General features: G+C 57.2%; 3 protein-coding genes across 17 annotated transcripts in view; 1 reads left to right on the top strand and 2 right to left on the bottom strand.

Moving 5' to 3' along the window:
- Positions 1 to 304: 304 nt before the first annotated feature.
- SH2B3 (SH2B adaptor protein 3) lies at positions 305 to 19,323 on the bottom strand. 4 transcript variants are annotated; one of them, XM_015275575.4, is made up of 8 exons: positions 19,171 to 19,323; positions 13,094 to 13,864; positions 5,096 to 5,197; positions 4,791 to 4,882; positions 4,619 to 4,710; positions 4,184 to 4,398; positions 3,681 to 3,852; positions 305 to 3,348 (listed from the first exon to the last, which is right to left on the bottom strand). In XM_015275575.4, exons 2-8 carry the CDS (start codon positions 13,835 to 13,837, stop codon positions 3,104 to 3,106), a joined length of 1,662 nt encoding a protein of 553 aa, XP_015131061.2. In that variant the 5' UTR covers positions 13,838 to 13,864; positions 19,171 to 19,323; the 3' UTR covers positions 305 to 3,103. The 4 variants fall into 4 exon arrangements, with proteins under 4 accessions (XP_015131061.2, XP_003642242.4, XP_015131059.2 ...); XM_003642194.4 differs by lacking the exon at positions 19,171 to 19,323 and adding an exon at positions 18,286 to 18,600; XM_015275573.2 differs by lacking the exon at positions 19,171 to 19,323 and adding an exon at positions 18,286 to 18,600 and having other exon boundaries at positions 305 to 2,615.
- A 2,244-nt stretch (positions 19,324 to 21,567) lies between these two features.
- FAM109A (family with sequence similarity 109 member A) lies at positions 21,568 to 23,963 on the top strand. The gene is made up of 3 exons (XM_015275576.4): positions 21,568 to 21,603; positions 21,889 to 22,053; positions 22,447 to 23,963. The coding sequence occupies exon 3, from the start codon at positions 22,449 to 22,451 to the stop codon at positions 23,163 to 23,165; it is 717 nt and encodes a 238-aa protein (XP_015131062.2). The 5' UTR covers positions 21,568 to 21,603; positions 21,889 to 22,053; positions 22,447 to 22,448; the 3' UTR covers positions 23,166 to 23,963.
- Positions 23,964 to 25,140: 1,177 nt separating this feature from the next.
- Positions 25,141 to 27,980, bottom strand: part of CUX2 (cut like homeobox 2) — a 53,916-nt gene continuing 51,076 nt past the window's right edge. For all 12 annotated transcript variants that reach the window (XM_015275554.4, XM_040648436.2, XM_040648437.2 and 9 more), the window contains one exon: positions 25,141 to 27,739. In XM_015275554.4, coding sequence (XP_015131040.1) covers positions 27,073 to 27,739 — 667 coding nt within the window. In that variant the 3' untranslated portion in view covers positions 25,141 to 27,072. The remainder of the gene's footprint in view (positions 27,740 to 27,980) is intronic.

The raw sequence follows: 27,980 nt of genomic DNA, 5'->3' as shown, positions 1-27,980 counted from the left end.
TCAGAGCAGAAGTGTGAGTGCAGGTTCTAAAGAGTTTCCTCCGTTCGGGTCCATTCCCTAACGCCTCAGCCTCGTGCTGCTCTGGTTGCTGTGCAGAAGATGTCACAAATACATGAAATGGATGTAAGTAAGTGCAGGTGGGCAGCAGGGGGCATGCGACCATCAAAAGCCATGATGGAGACTTGCTCCTGCTGGCAGGGAGCTTCCATTTCTGAGGGAGGGTTTGTGACTTCGAGCAGCTCTTGGTCTGCTCAAATAGCAGCACCATAGAGAATGAGGTGAAATACTAAAAGTGAGAAACGAGTTCTAAAAACAGTTTATTAAGAGCAGGTTTTTTTTTTTATATTATGGTAAAATTGCATTATTCAAGAATAAGTTACTTGTACAGTACATACAGAAACAATATATAGAAAACCTATTATACAAGAAGAACTCTTCTGTGCAGGTGAAAAGTAGAACTTCCAAATCACTAAACTCATCCAACAGAACCTGTTGGCTTTAGTCACCCTAGAGGCTGGGTGGGAGGGCATGCAGTGGCTGCTGGTGCAGGCTGTGCCCTGGTGGGAGCCAGCGAGCTTACCATGAAGTTTGGAATACTGTGCTCAGACACTTGGAGGCTTTATATGCTTGGTCGTGTGACAGCAGTGTTGTGTGGTCCGGAGGTGAGGGAACAAAAAGTCCCTCCCTGGCCCCTTCCCAGCAAGCTGGTGCTGCTCTAGCTTACATGGATTCCTTCTGCTTTGGCTTCACCTGGACCTGGAGCTCTTCCCTGAGGCTTTGCCGTGGGATAGTTGTGCTTCAACACCAGTTGGTGGTGGTGTCAGTGCTGGGAACCTGCCCGGGCTGCAGTGTGGCGTGGAGGGATGAGATAACTAAAAATGTTAATTATTGCTTTGTGTCATAGGCATTGTCAGAACCAGGTCTCTGCAGCCCTAGCTGGAGAGTAAAGGCACTGCCCCTTCCCTTAGCATCCTTATTGCCAAAAGCAGTGTCCTGGGAGCACCTCTCCTACCCCTGTGGTAATAGAGTGCCTTCAGCACTGCATTAACCTTGCAGAGGGGCATGGCCTGATGAACTCAATGTATGTTTTTCTAACCAAACCCAATGGTTCCCCTTTGAACAACACCAAATCCCTTGCAATAGAAGGGCGGGTTAGGAACACTGTGTGTGGCTGCAATTCCTTTTCCCATCCCTTTGTTGCCTCTGTGGAGGAGCTGGGGTGAGACCCTCTCATCCTTTGGGGAAAAAATCATTCAGATGTGGCTGCCTGGGGCTGCAGCATGTGCAGGTGTTCCACGGGCTTGCAGAGCTTTGCTGAGCAGCTTCTCCCCCAGACACAACAATCTGGGACCAGGCATCAAGGAGGTATTGGCCTTTAAAGCCCCAGATTTGGGCAGCCTTGTTCCTGATTTGCTGTTTTTTGATGCATGGGGACCATGCTGCTGCCTGCAGCCTTAGTGCAGCTCTGGGAAGGAAGAGAGCACAGGGGCTGCTTTGTTCCCCTGTAGCCTCTCTGTGTTTGGCAGCCCAGGAGGTGACAATGCGCAGTATCGTTTTCTCTGAAATGCTCCAGTTTGGAGTCTGGATGCCATGGAGCAGGCATTGGGGGTTTGGAAACAGGAGTTGGGCAAAGAAGGCTTTGCGTGCTCTGGATGCATAAAGTGGAGAATGGGAGCAGAGCAGGAGATGGGAGACACGAAACTCCATATGAGTTCTCAAGGTGATGCAGCCACTTTCTCCTGTCTGCATATGCAGAGCAGTTGCTTATCACAGCAGAGCTGTGCGGTTGGCTGCGGGCTGTGTATGGCCAATGGTGCACATGGTGCGTTCTCAGACCCTTCCAAAAGCTTTGAGGCTTTGTATTGTTGGCTTTCAAATGAAATCCTCCATTAATGCTCTTGAAGGCTCTACTTTTAAAAGGGGGGAAAAAAAGATTCTCTGTAATGTGAGTTTGAGAGTAATGTTGTATTAGGAGCCCTTGGGATTGAGCTGTCAGTATCCCTGTGCATGGCAGGGGAATGGGACCAGATAGCATTTGGGGGTCCCTTCCAACTCAAACCATTCTATGATCCCATAAATGGGAGCTGAGCACTTCCAGTATGCCCTGAATGTGGCAACAGCCCCAGCTCCCTCCTTCCTCCTGACAGAGCAGCCAATCCTCTCTCCAGGCACCAGCAGGTAAATGGGGCCCCATGCTTTGAGGGGACACACATGGAGGCAGGTTAAAGTGCTGCTGTGTGGGTATTACAGCTGCAGAAACACCAAACCTTCCTCTTCCTCTCCTAAGGCACGTTGGGTGTGTGGGCTCAGAGGGGCTTTCTGCTCCCTCTGCCCATTACTGCATAGCATGGAACACCGCCGTCCCCTTGCATGTTTTTTTGCGGGGAGGAAAAAAAGAGCTGAGCAGGGTGCACAGCTGCACGGCCAAGGTACAAAACCATGGGGAAACTGAGTTTTGTTCTGGAAATGCCCCCATTGGTGGGGGATGCTTTGCTGTCAGTCTCCGCAGTAGCTCTCAGCAGTGGCACTGTTAGGGATGGAGCTGTTAGTGTTCACGTCTCGGTTAGCATCGCGGTGTGGGCAGCGCTGCTGCAGGATTGGCTGCAACAGGCGAGCTGGGGAAAATAAGGAGTGAGAAAAGCCAGTTTTTGCCTTGTCTGTAGAGATAAAACAAATCCTTGGCGAGCAGTAGCGTGGCACAGCCCCATCCCGGCTCGCGGGCAGCGCTTGGCCAAGAATTGTGAATCCATTTTTTCTCCTTTTCATTCATTTGCTCCAATGGTGCGAATGCACCACACACCCTCAACTCCTCCTGGAAGGGGCAGGAGAGCACACGGCGGTGCGGTGCCCCCATGGTGGTTGTGTAAACAGTAACGAGAAAGCTTTGATAATACAAAAAAAAAAAGATAAATTTTTAAAAAATGGCCCTTTAACAGGCCCAGGAAAGGGAGCACACCCATACTGGAGTGAACAATGACCCCCTTCCTTGCTAAATTAAAAAATAACAATCCCTAACCAGAAGGAAGGAAATACATTCTTTTTCCTCTGTGCCACCCAGAGGGATCTCTGGGACTTCTCCACCAAAAGTGCATCCCTGCGCCCATCACAGTGGTGTGTATTGGTTGTCCACAGCACGCATGCGGCCCCGGCCTGGGGCTTCCACTTCGTAGTCCGAATCGCGGGGCCGTGCGCCATGGGGTGCCCCATTGGGGTGTGAGCCCTGCGCCAGCTCAGCCACCGGTGGCACCAGGTGGAAGATGGGCTCTGGAGGGGACTCGGAGGGGGTCAGGCTGAATTCTGGGCTCCAGAAGGGCAGCGGGACAGGGAGCGCAGGGCTGGAGCCGGGAGCTGTGGGCAGAGGCAGAGAGCAGATGCTCAAGGTGGTTCTGTCCTAGCGCCCTGCTGCTAGCACTGGAGTGCATCCCATAGTGACTGAGGGTAGATTCTGCTTACTCAAATTGGGACAGCCAGGAGCTCAGGCGTCAGTGTCGAGGGACACTGCCTCGATGCTTCTGCTTCCCCCAAATGGGCACAGCTGCACCCACTGCCCCAAGAGACCCTCCTTTAATGTCAGGACCCTCCCTCTGGGCAAAAACCCTCCCTTAGGGCCAGGACCCTCATCCCTGTCCCCCAGGATTCCCAAACCCCAGAATGTCCATCCCAGGACTGCTGTTCCCTACCTGGTGCCTGGGGAAGGACGACAACATAGCTGGAGAGCCGGACATCACAGGTGGCCCCACACTCCAGCGGGATGGGATAGCGATGGAAGTGGTGCAGCATCTCTGTGATGGAGGAGAAACGCAGGTGCTGGACGCGGCACTGGCCCCGCTCCGTCAACGACAGCCGCAGGTGCTGCAGGGAGGAGCACAGACAGGTTAGCCTTCTACCAGCTCCCTTGGTGGAGGAGATGATGGGGGACATGGGGATATTTGGGATGGATGGGGGAGGGAACAAACGGCCTTAGCATCACGTGATGCATCTCCAGCCCTGTTTACTGCAGGGTTTTTCCCTCTCCCAAGAACTGGGGATGGGGACACCAGCCCTCTACAAGCACTGGGACAAGGAGAGCACCAGCTGGGGTGGGGGTGAGGTTCTTACAGGGGTAACATTTTCCACCCAGCTCAACTTAATCCAGCCCAACTCATCCCAACCCAACGTATCCCATCCCATCTCCCACCCGTACCTTCGCTCTGCCCTGGAAGTTGAAGGTGAGCACGTACTCGCCGCGGCGCGTCTCGCTCTGCCGCACCAGGAAGACGCCATGGCCCTCCAGCCCTCCCAGCTGCACCAGCTGCGCTGCCTTCACACGGGAGATGGGCCCATGGAACCAGGGGCAGGAAGACAGGAATTGCTCCATCTTCGGCCCCGCTGCCTCCGGCGGCCCCCCTGGCATTGCCCCTGCCCAGACACAGGGACACCAGCAAGGGTGAGTGCCCCAAGGAAGTGGAGACCCTGCCCAGCCCCACTCATCACCCTCATCCCTTCCCCCTGTATCTCTGTCCTCCTTGCGCTATTTGGGGCTGGATTAACTTCAGCCAGTCCCACCGAGGCATGGGAACCCCCTGGGGATGGTGTCCTCAACACCTCTGCCTTGTTCTTGGTGTCCCCGGGTGCTCACCTTGGCTTGGGGAGTCTGAGCTGGTAGGAGGGCTGGTGGCTGCGGGATCGGGGTGCCGGCCTGACAGGAGCTCAGGGTCACCCACATCTGACCTGCATGGATGGGAGAAGCTGGGATGAGTGCTGGGCACAGCATTTGGGGACATGCAGACTCGGGCTTGGCGAGTTCTTACCCCCTGCATGCACACTGCCGGATCTCGGCCATCCAGGAGCTGAGTTGCTGCTCATCCCCCGCCTCAAATAGCACATCAGTGGCATTGGTGACCTGAGGACACCGCAGAGCGATATTAAAGGGAGATGTGCATTCCAATCATATCTCTACCCACATGTAGGGACTGCTCAGAGCACAGCACCCCCACCCTACGGGCTGCATCCCCCCAGCATAAACCACTCTCCAAAGAGGAAGTGAAATTTGGCACAGGAGCATTGGGCAGCCACGTGAATCCCAAAAAGGCTGAGAAGGGCCTCGGGGCCGTACCTTGAGGACGAAGGTGTGCAGGTTGTCAGGCATCTCAAGGCGCGTGCACCTCCGCACCTCCTGGATGGCTGAGCAGGCAGCACGCAGCTTTGGCTTGGATCCCTGCAGAGAGCAAGCAGCACAGCTCAGCAGGGTCACAGGGTGAAGAAATAGCCCTCACAAGGAAATAGCCCATGTGGCAGGGACACGTCCTGCATGGATGTTGCCCTGAGGTTGCCACAAGCTGTGCTGGGTAATGCACTCCAAGAAGGAACCCATCTCCGTGGTGCCATAATGCAGAGGAAAGGAGGGAGGAGGCATTTCCCAGCATGTGCACAATGAGAATGAAATCAGAGCCTGGCTGGTGAGAACACATTCATGGGACCCCCCCAGACGCTACCCTGGTGCACCCATGGTGCCGTGCTGAGAGCTGCCCACTGCTGCCTGCCCGCTTTCACTCTGACCCAGACACATGACAAAATGCTGAGCATGCACTTCCAACAACTCTAATAATACCCTGGCGGCAGCTTTCGGTTCCTCTGCTGCCGAGCTGCTGGAAGCTGCAGTATGGGGCACCCGCTCTGGGCTCTGGCAGTGCCTGGACGCTGCCAGCCCCGTGCCAGTGTGTGCCGGGCACGCTGCCATGAGACCCATCCCTCTGTGCAATGCTGAGCTGCTTCCGGGCTGCGTTTTGCAGTGCAGCAGGGACAGGGACGTGGCTTTGCTCTGCACTCACTGCTTCAAAGCCATTCCCATCAGTGCACGTCTGCTCCTTGCAGCGCTGGAGATTTTACTACGTTTGGTTGTGCTTTTTTGTTTTTTTTGCCTCCCCTTCCTCCCCCCCCACCTCAGTCTCACTCTCAACCAAGGACTCGGTGTACTCTGGGGCCGGAAGCGCAGCGTGAGAGGGAGCAACCCTTATCAGCTCTGTGCTGCGCCGAAAGAAAGTTCTTAGAAGTCGGCTGCGGCTCTGCGCCCTGCCAAGAGCCACCGCAATCAGTGTCGGAGCCGCACCACGTCCCCATGGCTTTGTCCTCCCAGGGACAGCAGTGGCTGCAGCGCAGTGCCCGGCACGAGGAGGGGACGCTGCAGTGCCCATCCGGTAGGGTTGGCATGTCCTCTGGGTCACGGTGCCAACGTGGCACGGGCGTTAATGGCGCACGTGGCCTGGTCACCACGCTGCTTGTGCTTTCCCGGAGGGGGAATTCCAGGAAAAGGAATTTCGGCGAAGCCTTTTGCTCAGCGCCGCACGCAGAGCTCGAGGGAGAAGGAAATGATGCTGCCAAGAGATACGGTGCCCCAGCACCACGCTGGCTTCGGAGAAGTGCCTACCGCAGGCACCGCGCTGCACCTGACCGCGAGATGCCCCATGCGATGGCGGCCCTACCGAGAAGTGCCTTTCTCGGTAACCAGAAGTGCACACTCAACACTGCATGCTCACGGGCTTTGTATGGGCTGAGAGGTGCCACAGCCTCATGGAGCCCAGGGAGCTTGGGATGAGATGGGAGCATAGAATGGAGACATGGAGTCATTAGGATGGGATGGGATGGGATCACAGAATCGTTAAGGATGGCATGGGATGAGATCATAGAATAGAATCATAGAATCAGTAAGGATGGGATGGGATGGGATGAGCACTGCAAATGCTGCTGTTCTCACTCTGATAAATTTACCCTACTGCTCCCTAGAGGATCTGGAGGCTGGAAGGGGAATCCCAGTGCCTATGTGAGCACCCCACAATGTCCTGGGGTGCCAGCTCCATGGGGACTGGAGGACCATACCAGCTTCCAGCACCATTAAAATGAGTGCTTGAGCACAGTGTCCTTCCACCTGTGGTCTGCCAAAGCCCAACCATTTTCTAAAGTTTAAAAATACTGTGTGAGTTGAGATGGGTCACACTTTGAGCCCCACTACCATGTGTAAAGTGGCAGGGGACGACAGCTTTGGTGTGGCAGTGACAACAGTGGCACAGCAATGATGGCAGCAGCATGGCCATGATAGTGGTGGCATGTAGACAACAGTGGTGGCACAGCAATGATGGCAGTGACATGGTGATGGCGTGGCGACAGCAGCAGTGTCATAGCAATGGTGGCAGTGGCATAGTGATGATGGTGATGGCATGGTAATGATCGTGGTAGCATGGCAATGAGAGCAGTGGCACAGCAGTGATGGCAGTGGCACTGTGATGTCAAGGTGGTGATGGTGGTGGTGTGGCGATGATGGCAATGGCACAGCAATGATGGTGGTGGCACGTTGATGGCACAGCAATGACAGCAGTGGCACAGCTTCAGCAGCAGGGCCAAGGCCATGCAGAGCAAAAGCAAATCCTTCAAGCGCAGCCCATCCACATACTGGGGATTTCCCCATGCTGGCTTTTTTGTTTCCACCTTGAGCCTCACGGTGTATGGGTGAGATCTGTCCCTTCTGGTAAACCATGGTTTAGCTGTTCCATTACACAGGGGACAAACCTCAGCCAGTGTCAGAGTGGCACAGCTCAGCCCCACTGGGGTTCCCACAGAGCTGAGAAGGGACAGACAGATGGAGGGACAGACGGGCCACTGAGATTTGCAGCAGAGTGGGTGCTGCGTTATGCCAGCCCCAAACCACATCCTGCACCCGCAGCCCCGGGGGAGTTTTCTGAAGTTTCCCAGGGGGACGGTGGCATGCAGCCATGGGGGGTGAGGTCCCCACTGTTCCCACACAGAGCAGCAACCTGGGGACGTGCTGGTGGGCTCAAAGCATTCGTCACACTCATCCCTGAGGGTCTGCACCAGAGGTAATCCCAGCAGATGCCTTTGGAGCAGGCACCAAGGCTTATCCCAGTACTCATCCTTTGGTTCCAAGGCACTGTCAACCCCATTGCTGGCCCTCCAGCAGCTGATCCCAATGCCCTATGGGCTTGGCAGTGCAGCCAATCCCAATGCTCATCCTTAGCCACTCGCATCACAGCAGGTCTTGAGGGCACCAGTCCCACCCGGGCTGCCCCATGATGATTCTGGGGGATTTCTGAGCTTTTCCATTCATCCTTGCCATTTCCCAGCAGCCTTTCTCCCACTGACCGCAACTTCTCCCTGCCTCTGCTTGGCCCTGACCCACAGCCCCTCCTCTCTTCCTTTAATTCTTCTCCCGCAGCCTCTTCCTCCTCTGCCCTGTTTCCTCCTCCACACTCAGGGCAGGGATTTCCCACACAGGCACCGCTTCCCTCACCCCACTTTAGTGCTGTGTTCCACTCTCCACGTGCTTATGGCACCCATGGCTGGGAGAGCCATGTGGCACACGGGAGCCATTCACTCTGAACCCAACTGACAGCAGCACTGAGCACCTTCATGGCTTCTCTGCTCTGGGCATGGGCTGTAAATATAGGGGCTTTCCTGCCTGTTGGACAGAGAAATGTGAGTGCTGCTGTGGTGGGGGGAACTCAAGACCCCCTCCATCACCTCCTGCTTGCCATCACCCCAAAAAAGCCCCTTCCAATCCCACTGCCTGCCCCAAATCCCACACTCGGACAACACTGGAGGGGAAAACAAATCTCTGAGACAGAAACCCCAAAGCCATGGTGGGGACAGAGCTGTCCCTGAGGGGAGCAGGTTGGGTGGCTACAAGGAGCCCCATTGTGCCAGCCCTGAACACAGCCGCAGGGCACAAAGCGCCCTCTGTTCCTGCCTCTGGTGGCTCTGCACTGCTGCAAAGCGCTTTGGGGGAGCACAGCCCCCAGCTCCCAGAGCAGCTATTTCTAACAGAGGAATAACTGGGGTGCTGGGAGCACCCCCCAAAAAGGCATCAGTATTGCTCAGCCCCATGGGGAAGGATGCAAGGGGCTGGAAACCCGCGTGCTCTCAGGGCTGACTGCCCTTCTTTGTGCATTGATGAAAAGGCCCATAAATAAGGCAGAGGCTGCTTCACAGGCAGGGCATGAACGAGGAAACGTCCCTCTGAAAGCCCCGTGCACTGCACGCGCCAGCACGGCTGAATGTCTCCCATTCAGCCCTAGCACCACAGTTCGGCGGGAATCGGGGATGGGAGCGAGGCGGGAAGCTCTCAGCTTCAGCCAAACGCAATGTGCTGTGTTGGCCAAATCCACAGCCATGGTAGCACTGCTGGACCCCAATCTTTGCTGGACCCCACCAGCCATGAGAAACGGGGATGAGGAGCAGCTGCCCTCTGACCTGGCCCCATTCACCCTCAGCAGAGCGGCGTTTTGGAAAAGCAGAGCTATAAACAGGAGAGCTTTACGCAGCCGGCGCTTGCCAGCAGCTTGGAGTTTTATTTTCAGCCAAACTCGCTTCCAGCGTGGGTTGCTTTAATAATTTCCTGGCATAAATAAAAGAGCTTGGAAAGTAAACAAGGTGGGGAGGGAGCGGGTGGGAGCCACTGGGGCTGAGTCACCCCAAGGGCTGCGGAACTCCGTGCCTGTGGGGGTGTTCACTCCTCATTCACTCCTATGGGAGATGAGCAGGAGCAGAGCTGGGTTTGGCATCACGTGGGACAAGAATGTCAAGAACGGAGAACACAATTGAACTCCAGGCGTAGTTCAGTCCCAAAGCATGTTGACCTGTTCACCCTGCTGAGCGCTGCTTAATTGTTAGCATCCTCAGCACCAAAACGCCATCTCTGTGATGCTGGAGCAATGGGGATCAGCGTGGAGAGCTTCTCCAGCCCTGCACAGCTCTCATAAATATTTACCTTCGAAAGAAGCAGCACTCAGCCCCAACACAACCACATCCTGGACCATTTAAAAAAAAAAAAAGTGTTTTTTTTTTTTTGTTTTAAAGAGCTACAATCACCCAAAAGCACCGCTGAGCACCTTACATCAGCAGGTGCTGCACATGCCAGGACCCCCAGACTGGGGGAAAGGCAGTAGGCTGGGGCACTTTCCAAGCTCCTTTTCTTGAGGTTCTCCACTTATCCCCCTGTTTTGCTCGCTCCTTGGCATGCATGTTGCCTTCCTGCCCAACAGCCTTACAGCATCCTGCAGGGCAGACGGCCCCATCCCCACGGGCAGAGAGACCACAGCGGTAGGGCAAAACCACCGCAAATCTTCAAGAATTGGGTCAGAAAGAAAAAGAACCCTCCGCTCTTCCCTCCAAGCAAACCCAGAGAGCCCCAGGGCGGGGAAAGGGGCAGCTTCGCCCTTCCCATGTGAACCAATCAAGCCCTGGCAGGCTCCATCCCAGCAACACGGTTTCCAAAATAAGAAACTCCGCACTTCAGCAATTAACGCCGGAGCTGTGGTTATGCTGCTAAAAGTGGGTTTCTCTCTTTCTTTATTTTTTTCCCCCCCCATGCATGACCAAGGATGGAAAAAGTTGTGGTTCATGAATGACAAATAACCTTTTGTCTCATCGCCCCTCCCCGCCGCGCGCCCTCACCTTGAAATATGAGAGAAAAAAAGAAAAGAGCGGGGGGGGGGGGGGGAAAAAAAACAAAAAGAAAGAGAAAAAAAAAATCACCACCGAAATCTCACAGAGGGCAGGCTACGCCCAGCACAGCCTTCGAAGAACAGCAGTGAGGGGATGCGCTGACACCCGCTGTCACCAGGAAGGCTGTGGGTGAGAGGGTATGCGATGCTGGTCCAGGGCAATGGGAGCTGTGTCACTGCAACTGGGGTTGTTTCATGGCTTTATGGCAATGGGGAAGAAAAATGTGGCGTGGAATGCATCACCAAATGGAACCCAGGGTGGTGGTAGAGCATGAGGTGCTCCCATTCCCTGCTTGGGGTTTGTTGCTCAGTGCCCATCCCTGTTTGCCATGGGCAAAGGGCTGGGGATGCCATGGATCCATGGCCATGGATCCGTGAGTGGCGCCCTAGCCTTGAACCATAAGGAGAGCTCACTTAGAAGAGTAAATGCATTTTAGATTTGAAGCCACACTGTGCAACAAGGGATGGGATTTGCTCAAGTCCCTGCCTGGAACAGTGGTGCCAATGCAGCCGCCGTGGCCATGCCAGTGCTTCTTCCCAAAATGCAGTCACTGCATCCTATCCCATCCCATCTCATCCCACTGGAAACTGCAACACTGGGACCTTTCCAACCCATCCCATCCTGTGGCAACCATGGCACCAGGACATTCCCATCCCACCCCATGGGATCGGTGACACTGGGCCATTCTCATCCCATTTGTCCCATGGGAACCATGGTACTGGGACGTCCCCCACGGCTCTGGGACTGGCATGGGAGCCCCCCGGGTAAGAGCTGCTGGCTCAGGGGAGCGCAGTTCTCAGAAATGAGCTTCAGGTGAAAGGAAGGGGAAAAGACAGCAGAAAAAAAAAAAAAGAAAAAAAAAAAGGAAGTCACAGCAGTCTCACACTGCGCAAAGATAAAAATACTGAAAACACTGCTCCTCCCGCGGCCGAGGACGTAAGAGCTGTGACATAGGCACCTCCGTCTGCACCGGAAAGAGCCTTCCCAGCTCATCTCGGAGTACAATCTTCTATGGGATGTGATGGATTTCATTAAAATGCCATCAAGAAACCAGCACTAATGAAAATCCCATTTCCCTTCCCCTTCCTGTAAGAACATCTGGTCAACATAAACGGCTCGGGACATTTCCGTTGCAAATCCCAATTTTCACGGGGTTTAGGGTTTGGCCATAAAATATGCGCGTGGGGCTCAGCAGATGGATGGGGCGGCCCCAAGCCTGGCAAGCTCCATCCCTGCAGTGGGGCAGGGGACAGCCCATGGCACAAATGCCCCCTGTGCAGCTTCCAGAGCTACCAGATCCATGAAGATATACAGTGTGGTAGAGCAGAAAGCCCCAAGTGACGAGGAATGGTGAGCACAACCCTCATACGAGACATCAGAGAACCCACACCGGCCTCACACCCATCATGGCACAGCTCTCCAGTCGCAACCACCCAAGCAGCAACAGCAGGCAGAACAACACTTAAAAAGGGGAAAATAAAGCAGCGTTAGCCAGCACCAAGCCCTGTGCTGTGGCGCAAAGGTACTCCGTGTCCCATAAGGCCCAAAGGGAAGGGCTGAGCCCCAGCCCGGCTCCCACAGCCCTGCGTAAGCGAAAGCAGCGGTTGCTGCCACACGTGACACCAAGCTGTGAAAAGCGAAAGCGGCAGCAGCGTATGGGGACACCGCAGGGACGGTGGCTCCTTCTGCTCCTCCAAGTTGTGGTGCTTTGCTCCGAAGCACAATTTGCTCAGCGTTAAATGAGTACAAATTAAAAATACATATATTAATTTAAAAAAAGTAAAACCAACCCCCGCTTGATGAAAAGCCCATCCCGTTCCGGCGGCGTCGGCCCTGCCATGGGCAGGAACTGGCTTTTTAAAGATTAAACACCATGGCAAAACCCCGCTGCCGCCCGAATCCGGCACCGCCAGCACTGCTCGGACCCACAGAAGTGCTGACAAAATAAAACTGAGCTCTCTGCAGACCCCACGAGGAGGGGACAGAGCTGCTTCTCATTCTCTGTTTCCTTTTTGAATTTCCCTGGGAGCCACAGCACTGTAAGGTCCATTCTTATATGAGTTGGCCATCCTGGTCCCCGGGGACGAGCGGCTCTCCCAGCGAGGCCACCAGCCCCTATCCCAGGACCAACCCTGCATCCATGCACAAGGCAGGCACTCTGCTTCCAGCTGGGAAAGTGAGGTGGAGAGAAATGCAAAGAGCATCGCAACGGATGGCAATAATCTGTTCTTGCCAATTGCCATTGGTGTGGGATCACTGAGGTTCCTTCCAACACAAAGCCATTCTACAAACTGCTTGCTGCTTGGGTTTCCATCCGTTTCCAAGGAATGTGGGGGTTCCTTGAAAGCCATGGCATTCTACAAATCACTCGAGGTTTGTGCTCACACCACCCTTGACATGGAGACAGGGGATCTTTGAGGTCCACCCAACCCAAACCATTCAACAAATTGCTTGCACACCACCCTTGACATGGAGACATTGGATCACTGAGGTCCCTCCCAACCCAAGTCATTCTATGATCGATTCTATGATCCGAATGGAGCCCAGAGCAGCATCACTCGGCCAAACCCATCACCCCACAAAGACAGTATCTCCTTACCTTGGGTGGGTCGAAGAGCTCCAGCACGTACTCCTCACCATCGGGCATCCCTGCCCTGCGCAGCACCAGGCGGCAGCGCTGCCAGCGCGTTCCGCTGTCCAGTGACGTCTCATCCAGCAGCCCGTACCTCAGCGTCCCCTCCTTGCGCACCTCGAGGGGCTGCTCCCGGGACAGCCCCCAGGGCAGGATGCGTTTGCTCAGTCCCGATTTGAGCGCAGCCTCCGCCACTTCACCATCGGCCTCCGTGGGGAGAGCATCTGAGGAGCGGCGGCGGAAGAGGCTGCGCCAGCTGCGGCGGAGCTGGCTGAGCGAGAAGGGTCTCCGTGCCGGCCCCGTCAGCTCCTCCGAGCTCCACGATTTGCGCAGCCCCGTGGGGGGCTCGGCCGGGGGCTCAGGGCGAGCAGGCGGCTCTGCTTCGCCTTTGGAAGCCGCGGTGCCCAGGGAAGGGTTTGCATGCTGGCGCTGAGTGTCCCGGTAATCCCGCGCCGGGCCAGCAGGCAGGATGCGGAGCTGGCTCATGGCAAAGCCCTCCTTCACCTCATTGCAGAAATATTGCTGGAAGAGGTCGGCGAAGCGCAGCGAGAAGTTCTCGGCGGCCAGCAGGTCATGGTGCGGGTGCTCGGTGGCGAAGCGCAGGTAGTGTCGCGCCAGCTCCTTGGCGGTGCTGATGGCGTGCAGCTCACAAAACTCATGCCAGCCCCGGGGATACGCTGGCGTGCCGGCTGGCAGAGCGTGCCCATTCATTGCCGTGGCTCCAGCGAGGTGGCCGTGCTGCAAGACAGAGCACAGCGGTGCCATCAGGATGGATCCTTCCCCAACACCTCCCCACTTGGCCACCCTCATTGACTCTAAATCCGTTCATCCCCCAGGACGCACTGCATTCAGCTTGGCAAGAAACCACAATGGCTCACAACCCACAGCCCGGCAGAGCACCACGTGTCCCAGATGCCAGCCCCATAGCCTTGGCTCTCTGTGCCTCAGTTTCCCTGCCTGCAGTGTCTGCGTGGCTTCCTGCCCGCACAGCTGCTGGCGGCTCCCACAGGACGTGCGGCCCGGCTGTATCCGCTTTCATTCTGCCAAGGGCTTAACAGCGCTGATGGGTTTCCCTCCTGGGAACTATTTCAGCTGAGCTGATAAAACTGCCGGGGGAGGGACAGGAGGGGAGGAAACCAAACAAATTGCTGCTGCAATCCAGGGAGGGAGCTGCTTCGTGGAGCAGATTCAGACAGAGTTGTGGCCACACTGACAGCACAGGAATGAGTGGAGCATCCCCATGGGGACACTCAGATGGGGCAAAGAGGAGCGTCTGTCCATCCATCCATCCACAGTGTCCACGCGATGTCCCCACCACATCCCACAGCACTGCATGGAGCAGCATGGCTGCTCCTTGCTCCACGTTCAAAGCATCCTTTCAACAAATGCAAATCCACTTCCAACATCAGTCGGGTCTCCAACTGGACACAACATACAGATAGTCACAAAGAACCCTAAAACCGACCTGCTCCCCTGTTTGGGGGTACCTTCCATGGCTGCATTTGGACACTGTGGATGCCCCAGGGCTCTCCATGCAGATATTACCACCATGGCCATCAGTCTGATGGCCCCAGGGACCCTTCTGGGCCCCAGTGTGGCCCCGCTGAGCCCTGCAGCTCCCCACAGCTGGCGTGGCCCCACTGTTCCCCCCGTACCTTGTGCTCGCACGCGGCATTTATCGGGGCCGTGCATTCTGCTCAGGCAGGAAACATCCTCCAGCCCGCCCGTATCCTGCCGCGCCGCGCACCACCGCCTCCCCACAGCTGCTAGAAGGGGAGGAAAAGTGATTGCATTGCTTTGGGGCGGGGAATAATAATAATAACAGTAGTAATAAATGTATAAAAAGAAAATAAAAGCACAAAGGAAGCGAGCGAGGAGATTTGGAGAGCGGCAGATCAGCTTTGCAGACAGGGCGGCGATAACGCTGGGAAGCGCCACGACAGCCTCTATCTCTGCCCACCCGCCGGCCTTCTGAGTACGTGCCGTGCAGTTTCTGGGCGATGGGAGATGTTATCGGCCCCACGGCCCGGCTGAGCCCCACAGCGGGCCCCGCGCGCGGCCGTCTATCAGCGCCGCCAGCCTGCCCATGACTCAGCACCCTACGGCTGCGCTCACGCTTCCGCCGGCACCCGGGGATCGCCGGCACACGCAGAGCCTGCGGGGACAGTGCCACGGTGCACGTGGATGGATTTGGAGCTTTGGAAGAGGTTGGATTTGGGGACGCTGGGATTCATCTGTGGCACGTGGTGGGAAGGAGCCTGAGGTTACAACGGGTGTTTTCCAGCTGGGATGAGGATGGGAATGCAGCCCCAGTGCTTGCGGCATCACCTTTGCCCCCAGCGCACCGGGATGGAGAAGGAGGGATGTTCTACTTGGATCCAACTCAAAAGGATTTTGGCACTGCATTCTGCAGGTCACCACCGAGCCAAAGCAATCACCGCGATGGCACATTGCGTCCATTTGCACCCAATGGAGAATCCCACCCACCCCTGGGCATGGCCCTGCTCAGTGGGATTTAGGGCTCTTATCTGGAGGCAGTGGAAAAGTGCAGAGCCCATGCTGCTTCGGGGTTGTTTTGGGGGTGCTTTGGGCTGCAGGGCCGGGAGCAGCCATCTCTTGGAGAACAGGGGGATGAGACAGGATGGAACACAACAGGATGCAACAGGACTGGATGGGATGAGATGGATGGGATGAGACCAATCGGCCGCGCTTTGATGCGGGCGGCAGCAACAAGCCCCAGCCTGCGCCAGGATCCAGCCCTGCAGCTGCACCGCCTCCAGCACTCCCGGGAGATCTCATTAAAGTGCTCCCACCGACCCTATTGCCCAACCCAGAGAGCGTCACTCCGGCCCCGGGGTTTGGGGAGCAAAAGCAGCAATCCAAAAATGAAACCGGGCCCGGCCCCTTGCTGCGAGTCAGCAGTGGAAATGGGATTTGTGCACAGAAATGGCTGTACCCGGAGCAGAGGAAAAGCTGTGCACTTTTAGCTTCTCTTTTAGGATGCTGTTCTCAATTCACGCTACAGGCGATGTTCCGGAGGAGCCGGGGAACGCCCCGCAGCTCCCCGCTTCCCGACTCACACAAACACAGCGTTCCCACAATGCCGCGAGCGGAACATTGTTCCTTCCCAGGATGTCCTCCATGAAAAGAGCTATTCTGAGCCAGGCAGCAGCCGCCGCTCTTGGCACGGCCCCGCAGCCCAGCGCAGGGCGATGAACGGCACTTTTCAGTGCTGCTGCATCCAGCTGGGGGGGCTCAGGGGTGGTGGGGGGTGGGCAGCTCTGTGGGTATCCCGGTGGCATGGCTCAGTCTCTCTGCAACCAGTTCCTATAGGACCAGGTTCCTCTGCATCTCACTGCTATGGGGCTGGGGCAGTAGGAGCTGACAGCTGGATGTGATCCCAGGAGGAGAATGTGGCTGTGTGCAGCTCTGGGCACTGAGATTTGGTGTTTTGCAGCCTGGGGAGGTAGAGGAGAGCAGCCCTGTGTCACCCTATGGAGACAGATACATCACTCCATGGGAACAGATGCCTGCTCCGAGCTGGCCCATGACGCGATGTACTCTTTGCCCTAGGCACAGCCATGGTAAACAGCCTTGGTGCTGTGCTCATGGCAAACCCACGCTGTTCTATGGCCACCTTTCAGTCCACACGTGGCCGAGCCTTTCTAAGGATGCATGCATGTGTTCTGGGAATGTGCCCACCAGCACAGCAAAAGTCACCCTATTGAAGGCCACCTCTGCCTTTCAACCAGTTCTGCAGCTCTGCAGCCACCTGCGAGCAAAGCAAACACTGCAGCCCACCAAAGCTGGGGGACAGCCACTGGTTCAGCCCCGTGACCACCACCCGGTGCAGAAGGGATGGGTCTCTGCCCCTGCACCCCACAGCTGTGGGGCAGTATGGAGCCCTTCCTCCTTTCGAGCCACACACCGCAGCCCCGCCAGCAACTCTTGCACTTTCACTTTGTGCCTCTGGCTGGGATTTGTCCAAAAGCCATTGCTTTGCCCCAGTCCCTCCCCTGGGGACACTGTATGGCTGGGGGGAGGACACACACGAGGTTTGTTCTCGGAGCGTCCCAAAAGCACACAGATCAGAGCAAAACACAGCGAAACCAACCCGGATCTTCCCAGAGACTGTAAATACGTAATGGTGAAGGAGGGGGAAAAAACGTAAAAGAGACGTACTGGGAGTGGGGGGGGAAAGCCCTCCATGCATTGAAATGAGCTGAAAAGAAGTCTGAGGAACTGAGCCGGTCCCGACCCCGCAGCCCCACAGCACACGGAACACGGCTGGGTTCCAGCACAGCACCGCTTCCTCCAGCTGCTTTCACTACCAAAAGCACAGCAGCCCCAAAAGTCCCCGCAAGCCCAGCACATCTTGAATCCATTTGCAGCAATGTCGAAATCGCAGCTCGACAGCTCACTCCGGTTTCCTTGACAGTAAATCCCAGCGGCGGCCGCATTATTCCCAGTGCCGGAGCCAACAGGTCAGGGCTCTGAGCGCTGACCCCAGCTGGCGCAGCGGGGCTGACACGAGGACGTTGGCACAGCACTGCTTGCGGTGCGCCGGCCTCGTGCTCGGGGGCCCCGCGTGTGCCAAACCACGCAGCACTACGAGCCAGCAAAGTGCGTGGGGCAGAGGGGTGCGCAGGGGGGCACCCCTAATTGTGGGGCAGCATCACCCCTTTTGGGGTCTTGCACCCTCCCTAAGGGGCCATCAGACCTTTGGGGTCTTGAGTCCTCTGTAAGGGATCATCGTCCCTTCGGGGTCCTGATCCTAAAGGATCACACCGACGGTGGAGGGCGGGGAGCAGAGTGCCCAGCATAGGGGTGCTAGGACCCCCCCAAAGAGAACAGAGAACCCAGGAGAGGGAGTGCCCAGAGTTTAAGGGGTGCCACGACCCTCAGTGAGAAGAACAGGAGGTGCCCAGAGGTTATGGGGTGCTGGGATACGGAGCACACACTGCGAACAGGAAGAGATCTTCGGGAAAAGGGAACCCGAGATAAGGACGGAGGTGAGGGGAGTGCTCGGGGGGGACCCCGTTCCGGACTGGGGCACAGAAGAGAAACGGCCGCCCCGCGCTCTCTTCCACCACTTTCCCTTCGCAGTCTCTTCCCGGAGCCGCCCGCCCCGTCCCGGCCCCGCTCCGCTCCGCGGTTACCTGCACGAGAAAGCGTCCGGGGGCCGCTCGCCCATGGTGGCACGGCACGGCACGGCACGGCTCAGGCAGGAAACCGATGAGAACCGCTCCGCATTTCCGCCGTGCGGAGGAACCGCGGGGCGCGGACCCCGGCCCCGGGGCGTTATGTAAAAGCGGCGCCGCGCGGCGGACCGAGGGCGGAGGCTGCGCGGGGGCGGAGCGGGAGCGGCACCCGCAGCTCCGCCGGGAGCTCCGCCGGGGCCCCGCCGCCCCGCAGCGGCCGTTCCGCGGGTGCGCAGCGCTCCGCGCCCCTCCCGTCATCTGATGGCGCAAACTGCGCGCGTTGGGAGTTCAGGATTCGGGGCGGTTTTGTAGGGGGTGATCGGGGTTCCGCAACACGGGGTCGTTCGTGGGCTCCGGGAAATGGGAGCTCTGCGACGGTGGCAGTGGGTGGGACGCTGTCCCGGAGCCCATTTCCCAGCGGTTCTCTCTGCCTTTCGGCCGAGGAAGCCGGCAAACGGCACGGCAAGGCACGCAGGGCTGCAGCCGTCCTCACCGAGGGGACAAATGGCCCTCGGGTCCCTCACCCCAAGGGTTTCAGTGGGTGCATATCGTTGCCAAGCATGGCCATCCCAGCTCCATCCCACTTGGTGCCATCCAAGTGCCAGCCAGGTGTCATCCCAGTGACATCCTGGTGCCACGCCAGCACCGCCCCGGTGCCACCCTGTCCCACAGGACAAGGTACACCGTGGCAGATCTGCGTCCCTGCAGGCCGTGGGATCTGCAAAGACAACAAGCTTCCACTGCACCTTTTTGCCAGGGGAGGGACTGCTCTGTGGTCTGTGCCATATGCCTGCCCCGTTGCCACCCACCTGTGTCACCGGCCCATGCGGGACAAAGTCTTACCTTGAGAGCTGCTCTGCAGTTCCCCCCAGCTGGTGCATAATGGCACTCCTGGCTGAGCACAGCCCCGTGCTGCCCTTCTTCCCGGGCGGCCGTCCCAGCTGTGCTTTTCCTGGTGACCTTCAGCTATTTCACCAGCACCCTCTGCGCGTTCTCAGCCCCTGCAGCCTGAGATTTCTCTTTTGTTTTGCTTCCTGTACGGATTTTTTTGCACTCCCTGACTACCGATTCAGTGCACCGACTTCTGCTTTTTCTGTTTGTTTGCTCACCCGCACCCGCGGCTGCTTCCCTTCTGCTGTGTGCTGGGCTCAGCCCTTAACTCTTGCAGCTTTCCCCCCCCCCCCCCCCCCCCCGGTAAAAGGCTGCAGCAGCTCCAACCACCCTTCCCTTTCTCTTTAACTCACTCATTCATATTCTGAATGTGCCCGGTGCTTTGGGAATGGCCCAGCTGCATTTCCCAGGGCTGGGGCACACGGTGACCTCTGCGGGGTGAGAAGAGGTCCTCACACTGCCTGCATTTGGGGGAATTAGTATGGTGAAGGGTGGGGAGGTCCTAAAATATCAGGTTGGGGTTTGCCTGTTCCTTCAGAGGGCAGAGTGGACGGTGGGAAGGGTGGCGGTGGTGGTGGTGATCATGGTGATGGTCGTGGTGATGTGATGGCAGTGATGGGGATGGAGAAGGTGGTGAGGGTGATGGCGGTGATGGCAGTGAGAGATAACAGTGATGGGAGTGAAGGTGGCGATGGCAGTACTGGTGAGGGTGACAGATGGTAGTGAGGGTGATGGTGATGCTGATGATGGTAGAGCTGCCCTGCAGCCCCCTCGATTGCTGCCTGCTGTAGCCCCATAGCAGCCCCATAGCTCCTCAGCCCCATAGCAGCCCCGCAGGCGGACTCCCGGCGCCCCCTCCCGGCAGCCCCGCACAGCGCCGTGTCCCCCCTGCCCCCCGAGCACCCCCCTCTCCCCGCAGTGACTCAGAGCTCCCGACTCAGCGCGCTCCCTGTGGCCGTCACCAATCACGGGAGCAGGGAGCGAGGCGGTGTCCCAAAGGGCTCCCAGCGGCCCCTCCTCCCCCCTCAGCCCCTTTTCCTCTGCGTTTCCCCAACTTCCAGCTCGCCCCGTGGGATCTGAATGGGGAAACTGAGGCACGGGATCCGGTCCCTTTGCTGGGAGGGCGCCGCAAGGACAACGGGGAAATGTCACGGGGCTGCCCAGAAGAGGAAGTGTTGGAGCGTGCGGCAAAACGCGGCCGTCCCGAGGGAGACCCAACAGGAAGCAAAACTCACGGGGAATTTCGCCGTTGGGTTTTGAGGAATTGGAACGATTCTCCAAAAGAGAGGGGAGGAACAACCCCACGAGTCCTGCTAACGAGGCTGCAGGGAGCGGTCGGGGCTCTCCACAACCCACCTCCACTCTGATAAAAGCTCTGCTTCCTCCCCATGGCTCTCCCTCCTCCAGATGTGGCTGTGCCAATGGGCACTGTGCAGCCGGGCTGGGCTGTGAGCACTGCGGGGCCGTGGGCAGAGTCCCTCTGCAAAAGGGGGAAGACAAAACCTGGGTGGTTTTAGTGCTGCTTCAATCCCTTTTCGTAGACCGAAAGAGAAAGTCCATAGGTGACAGAGGAACCCTTTGGTGAACTGAAAACCTCTGTCCCTGCAGTGGGATTTCTTGGCTCTCTGCGAAGCAAAACGCAACAGTGCTTCTACTGAAACGTGCACATCGCTGAGCAGGGGAACAAAGAACCTGGAGGAAATGGAGAGCGAGTGAAAAATGCAGTGTTGTGCAGCTGTGTGAGTGCTGAGCTCTTGCCTTTCTCACCCATCCATGTGTCCATAAGAATCATAGAACTATTTGAGTTGGAAGGAGTCCCCAACGGCCGTCTGTTCGCACTGCCTGCAGAGCACAGGGACACCCACAGCTCCAGCAGTGCTCACAGCCCCGTCCCCTGACCGTGGCTGTCTGCAGGGATGGGGCACCACCACCTCTCTGTGCACCCTGTGCCAGAGCAGAGGGGCAGGAACACCTCCCCCACCCTTCTGCCCACACTGCTTTGGTTGCAGCCCGGGATATGATTGGCTTCAGGGCTGCGAAGGCACGCTGCTGGCTCACGTCCAGCCGCCATCCACCAGTACCCACAAGTTCGTTTGGGCAGGGCTATGCTCAACACTTTCATCCCCCGGTTTGTACTGACTGCGGGGATTGCCACGACCCAGGTGCAGCTCTTGCACTTGGATTTGTTCAACTTGATGAGGCTCACCTGGGCCCGCAGCTCAACCTATTTAGGTCTCCCTGTACTCATCCATCCAGCTGGGACCCCCCGGGTCGGGCCGGGCTCTGTGGGGGGCGGTGGCAGCATGCGGGGAGGAGCCGGGTGGCAGCGCCCCGCCCGAGGGGCGGCCCGAGCCGAGCCGGGGTGCGGGAAGCCGAGGACAAAAGGTGCCCGGGGGATGGGAGCGGGGCCGGCCCAGAGCGGGACCGGAGTGGGGTCGAAGCGGAGGGGGATCGCGCGGTGCTGGGGAACGGCGGTGGGGTTCGGTCGGGGCGGTCCCAGTGAGGACTGGAGCGCTCTCCCCGCGCGCAAATGACCCCTCCCCAAAAGGCTTTGGGATTCCGATTGGTGCCCTCGAGTTGGGAGCCCTCTCCTGGCTCCTTTTATCCTGCGGTGCGGCTCAGTAGGAAAATAATGGTCATCCTCGCACGTGTCCGTCTTGTGCTGGGCAGGCAGCGGTGACGCGCTGAAATTCGTCATTTCGGGGCAGAGCGAGTGGCGGCAGCGGGGTGCCAGCCCTGTGCCAGCAGTGACCCTGCATCCAGCGCTTCCGTGTCCCCCAAGGTCACCCGCAGCCGGAGCCCAGAGGTAGAGCAGCGCCGTGGCCCCCAGTCCAGGTGGGTGGAAGGAACGGGACGGTGAGGGCACCGCTGCGTGGGGACACGGGGAGGGGTGGCCTAGCCATGTGTGATGCCGTCCCGTGAGGGTCCCATGAGCTGGACCTGCACGTGGGCCCGGCTGTGGGGAGGAGCGGCCACAAAGCCACCTGTGCTGGGTGAGGTGGGACAGCCGAGGGGGAGCACAAAGCCCAAGTGGGGCTCTCTGTGGGGAAGCACCACCTGGGGTGCAGAGCCCTCCCTGGGAGCACCCGACCTGCAGCACTCCATTGCGCCGGGCTGAGCCCGCCCACGGTGTTTGCTCTCCATCTCCATTTCCTGGGTGCCGCCAGGAGCAAGGAGCCGGCGGGCAGCTGCAGTGCTGCACACATCGCCTGCGCCCTCTCCCCGTAGCCATGAAGCTGAACGAGCGCAGTTTGGTGTTCTATGCCACCTGCGACTCCCCGGCCGACAACGCTGGATTCCTCTACAAGCGCGGCGAGCGGCACACGGCGTACCACCGCCGCTGGTTTGTGCTCAAGGGCAACATGCTCTTCTACTTCGAGGAGCGTGAGAGCCGCGAGCCGGTGGGCGTCATCGTGCTGGAGGGCTGCACCGTGGAGCTCTGCGACTCGGCCGAGGAATTCGCCTTCGCCATCCGCTTCAGCGGCACCAAATCGCGCACCTACGTGCTGGCGGCCGACAGCCAGGCGGCCATGGAGGCGTGGGTGAAGGCGCTGTCGCGGGCCAGCTTTGACTACATGCGGCTGGTGGTGCGGGAGCTGGAGAAGCAGCTGGAGGAGATGCGGTGGGGCTGCCGGCACGCCCCGGCCTGCTGCAAGGCACGGCCTTTGGGCATGGAGCACTCCCTGCCGGCTCTACCCGCGGTTCTGCCAAAGGAGAATGGCTGCGCGGTGTGGAACAATGCACCCGGTGTGGATCGGTTGCATGATGATGGTGATGGTGAGGCCAACCCACGGCCACCGCCGCTGCCTCCGCGCCGGCGAGCATCCAGCGGTGACACCGGGACGGCCGAGATCTCGGCGTTCTGCCGGCTGCACGAGCGGTATGGGAGGGAGGTGGCCCAGCTGCGGCAGGACTGGCAGCACCGACAGTGCCAGCACCGGCCCTGAGAGGCCCTGCGGGCATGGAGTGTCCTCAGTACAACCTCAGTCCCCTCTACAGGACTCACAGCTCCTGAGGAGCAAGCAGTGAGCTGGGTGCACTGAGACCTCCAGGTGCAAGGATTCTGGGGAGGGTTTGGACAGGTGTTGCACTGCCAGAGAGCTGGAACTGCCTTCCTCTCTCCAAGGCCAGCTGAGCCCCATGGCATCCCTCTGCTCCAGCAGGATGTGGTTTGTGGATCAAACACATGGGCACTTCCCCAGCAGCACAGTGCCAAGCACAACAGCCACTGTGGCCTCATGTTTGCGTGCTGCTAGCACTCAGCAGGATCCTAGTCCTCCAATTCACCATGCAGTGGAGTTGCCTGCACCCAGCCACATCCTCTAGGGCTCCAGGACAGATATTTTAGGGCTGGCGTCACCCCTGGGGCTGTCTCACAAAGGGGAAGTGTCACAGCAGTGAACAGGAACGTGCGTGTCAGCAGCGGAGGGAGCAGAGTGATTCATGTGCACAAGCAGAATGTGGCTGGCATTGGAGCCTTGGGCTCTCATGCAGACATTTCTCTGGTTCGTATCCATTCTGCTGGCCCAAGGACTTTATGACACCCCAGCTGGTGCAGTGACTGCTGTAGTCAGCCAGCCCAGCAGCTCCTCCTTCACTAAAGCTGTTGAATCCCTCCCCTCCTGGGTTTGAACCCCAGATCCGGGAGTGAGAGGCACCCTGGGTTGGGCCAAGTGGCCCCATCTCCATTTGACATCTCAGAACTGGCTCAAGTTCTTTTTCTACAATAAATATTGCTTCAGGAATTCCCTCCTGGCCTTCTTCTCATTTGCACATTTGGCTTATTTGCGAAAGAAGGTCCTGAAGCACCCCTGAGGGATGAGGTTGGGGATGGAGTTGTGGTTGGGTGTGGGATTGGGGGTGGGGGTGGGGTTGGGCGTGGAATGGGACGGTGTTACTCAGGGGACATTAGGACATTGTGTTGGTCCCATGTAAGGATAGCATAGCGATTGCTTTTGGAGTGATAGAAATCACACAGCAGAATCCAGAAGGCCCCAGATCTGTGTGGTTGTGCCTTGGAAGCTGTGCTGATGAGGACAGGGATGAAGTAATGAGCTGTCCCCACTGCTATCCACATGCGCACAAATGACTGCGGCATTGCTAAGAGCAGAAGTGTCATCAGATGGAAGTCAGGTTGTCTGCAAACAAGCTGCAGAATTGATTTTTTTTTTCCCAATAATCTGAGCCCCAACAGCCAAATATTCCCATTAGCTCCCATCCTCATTGAAGCACACCGCTACTGCTAAAACCCAACCCATGGGCAGCACTCTGTGGTGCACCCTGGGTCCCCAGTCCTCTGCCAAGGCTGTGGGTCACTGAGCCAGGACAAAATACCCATCCCCTCGCTGGGTTGGTGGTAGTGACACACAGGGGTGGGGACCCTGCTGTCACATAGGTGGCATTGCCATCTTGCATGGCATTCTGGCTCGCAGAGGGCAGCTGAGGTGACGTCCCCTTGCATCCAGATGGAGAATGAAGCCGCTGCAGTTTCCATGGCAGCTGGCTGAGCTTTTCAAGGTGTTCAGATATTCATTAAAAATAAATCCTTCCCAACATGTTAGTCGACAAACAAGCTCAAACAGATACGCAACATATGGATTTGTTAATTCATCACACACCAACCTCCCCGCCTCTTGGTGGTAGCTACAAAATCACCGGGCGATGCCGACCTCTGTAAGGTCAGGAGGCTCCCAATGGAAAGCCAAAGTGGACACAACCTGGAACCAAGCACCAGGGACACGTGCTGCCATGGGGCAAGACTGCACCCTGAGCTGGACTGACCCCATGAACACCCCCTTTTTCCCAATGGAGTGACATTGATGGCTGCAAGAACCCCAAAAACCCAATGCAAGGGTGAAACTCGGTGGGAGCCACCGCCACACATCTCAGTTCCTGCGAAGAAACACACCACAACACAAAGAGTCTTATCCAACTTCTGTATTTAGTGGCTCTTTACAGAACTTGTTCCTTCCAAAATTGTTAACAAAGTTCATCGATCTCATAGAAACTTTTGAAGTACAGTACATGAGCCTATAACAAAATGTGATCAGTATGTCCCACTAGCTTTTAGTACAACAGGATTTCCATGTTCCAAAGACTACCCTAAGTGCTTCATCAAATCCCGTTCCACTAAAGCTAACACAAGCACACTACAGAGAACAGTCGGCAATGGGTACGCCTCGGCCTTCGGCAGCGCGGTGGCAGCAGGGTGACCTCGGGGAGCTCGCGCCGGTGCAGAGCCGAGCTTGCTTTTGGAGAGCCCGATGGGTTTGCTTTTGAAATTGCTCCCTGACTACCACCAGAGTATAAAAATACCTTCTATTCTGATAAAAATGTCTACAGTGGAAAACAAGTCAATGCATAGCCTCGGAGCTGGCATCGAGCTCTCCCCCATGGCCCCACGGTGCCTCTCACCAGGTGACAGAAGGCGGAGGGGATGGCCAGAGCGTGGCACGCCGCATTCTTGGCGCTTGCAAAATGCATTGAGAAACGGAATGGACAGGAAACAGTACAGAACAACCCACACAATCCACCCTCCTCTTCTAAAGGCATTTTGTTAGTCGGGGCAGTGAGATGGCAACACCTCAGGGATGTGATCTGGGTGTTGGAGTGCCACTGCACCACTGCTGTGGCTTTGCATTAGGTCAGTAGCAAGGCACCACTGTGCTTTGCCCAACTCAGCCCCAAGCACAGCGTAGGGCAGGAACATGGCTTGACACTCCACAGCTTGTCCCAGCTCACTGAGACATGCTGTGTAGTAGCCACTGCTTGGGGACACAGCCATGACAGTAGGATGCGGCCATGGCAAGGAGACGTGGCCATGACAATGGGACATGGCCGCAGAAACAGGACATGGCCATGGCAAGGGGATGCTCCCCCTGCCCACATCCCAAAGCCTCCAAACCAAAAAAGTGCTTCAGCCCCCAAAGCTGGACATGGTGCAGGGAGAACCCCAAGCAGGGCATGTCCTGGCTTTTTGGAGTCCCTAGGCACCAGTGATTTCATTTTCCGTATGACAGTAGAGCATGGAGACCCCGAATGCCATCCCCAGCCAGCTGGAGCTGCCCTAGGTGTCAAACCCAGGTACCTCTTCCCATCGCCACCACGATCAGAGACAGCTTGCTTCACTTGGGTCTGTTTTGCCTTTTTCCCCCTTTTCTGAGTGCTGTCGTTGCTCAGGGCCAGCACCAGCTGCTGACTTGAGGGAGCACGAGGGACCGCATTTGTACCATGCTACGTCTTGTTCCAGAAGGCTATTGCAGACATTTCTACAACATATACAACTGCACGTGACATTCTGTGTTACAAAGGTTCCAAAAACATACCACCAGAACTAAATACATACTCGATGGCATCAAGGTTTCTGATTTAGAGTCTTCATGGACTATAACACAGTTTCTGGATGGGGCAGAAGCGATGCAGTGTCTTACAGACAGATGTGGAAAACTGCTATGCAAAAGTTTATTAAATTTGGTCAGTCTCATAGTGCTTCTTGATGGCTTTGCTCAATAAGTCTTTTCTGTGGGTTTTTTTGTTTGTTTTTAATCTCATCCAGTGGCAAACTACAAGACTTCAGTGTACATTTAATGACACAACTGCTACATCATCTTGATTTTATAGCTATCTTTAATATCAAAGCAGCTTAAGCTGTTAATAAATTCCAAAGTATCCTTTTATTAAAATATCTAAAAGAGGTCTATAAATATTTTTTCTTTTTCTTTTCTAAAATCGTTCCCAGTTTTTCACATTGAAAACAAAGCTGGGGCTGCTTCATGGACGCCTTTGCAGGGTCCACCTCTCGGTGCGCGCTGAGTTTAACAAAATATAGAGAGATGTGTGTGTCTGGAAGGCAGCTCAGAACTCCCACTCGAGGACCTCCTCGCGGTTGGCAGCCCGCTCCAGGCGGTGGATGATGTTGTTGAGGTTGGCCATCTTCTCGTGACGTCGCTGGACGCTGGTGCTGAGCCGGGGACATGGGGCTGGTGGCAGTGCCGGTGACACCGGCCCGGCAGAGGATGGCCCTGGTGAGGCTGAACCAGCGAGGCCAGGCGAGGAGGCAGCGGAAGGCGAGCTGGGGGACACCTCCAGGCTACAGCGGGATGAGTTGGCCGATGACTGTGAGCCGCCAGGGTCGGGATGCAGCGGTGGTGGTGGTGGTGGAGGACCTCCAGAGGCCCTGGCTCGGCCTCCCCGCCGCGGGAGGTTGCCGGTGCTGGGGGCAGCGGCACGGGGGGCTCCTCCTCGCTCCTCCTGGGGGGGCCCAGTGCTTTCTGCTGTCCCGGCCGGGCTGCACGAGTCCCGCCGGCGGCTCCAGCTGCCCACCTCCCCCTGCTCCTCTTTCACCTTCACCTCGCCAGTGCAAGGGTGCTCACCCCCACTGAAAAGGGGTTTTCGGTCCTCGGCATCCGAGTCAGGGCTGTGTGGGGCCCTAGGCCTTGGGCCGGCTGCCCCACCACTCTGCTCTGGGTCTGTGTCGTTGTCTTGTGTGCCCTCCACCAACATCTCCCGGCGCATCCGTGACCTGTAGGGCACAAACACAGGGCGTGAGTGATCATACCAGTTGGGAAAAACATCACCAGGCAGGAACTGTATCAAATGCTTCAAACATAAAAACCCCAACTTGCCTTTCACAGAATGATAGAATCATAGAATCATTAACGTTGGTAAAGACCCCTAAGATCATCACGTCCAAACCCAACCCACCCCAACCATGAATCACAGAATCACAGATTCACCAATGCTGGAAAAGACCTCCAAGATTA

Source organism: Gallus gallus, chromosome 15, assembly GCF_016699485.2.
Source record: "Gallus gallus isolate bGalGal1 chromosome 15, bGalGal1.mat.broiler.GRCg7b, whole genome shotgun sequence".
Lineage (NCBI taxonomy): Eukaryota > Metazoa > Chordata > Aves > Galliformes > Phasianidae > Gallus > Gallus gallus.
Note: the sequence above shows the minus strand (reverse complement) of the source record. Positions and strands in the feature narration are given on the sequence as shown.

What these genes read in the sequence shown, in the direction of transcription:
- SH2B3 (XM_003642194.4), bottom strand. Translation starts at nt 18,585, where the DNA reads ATGACGGGAGGGGCGCGGAGCGCTGCGCACCCGCGGAACGGCCGCTGC. An exon ending in CTCAGACTCCCCAAGCCAAG is followed by an intron (nt 4,399 to 4,618) that starts GTGAGCACCCGG and finishes GTGTCTGGGCAG; the next exon opens with GGGCAATGCCAGGGGGGCCG. An exon ending in CGTCCTTCCCCAGGCACCAG is followed by an intron (nt 3,349 to 3,680) that starts GTAGGGAACAGC and finishes CTCTGCCCACAG; the next exon opens with CTCCCGGCTCCAGCCCTGCG.
- FAM109A (XM_015275576.4), top strand. Translation starts at nt 22,449, where the DNA reads ATGAAGCTGAACGAGCGCAGTTTGGTGTTCTATGCCACCTGCGACTCC.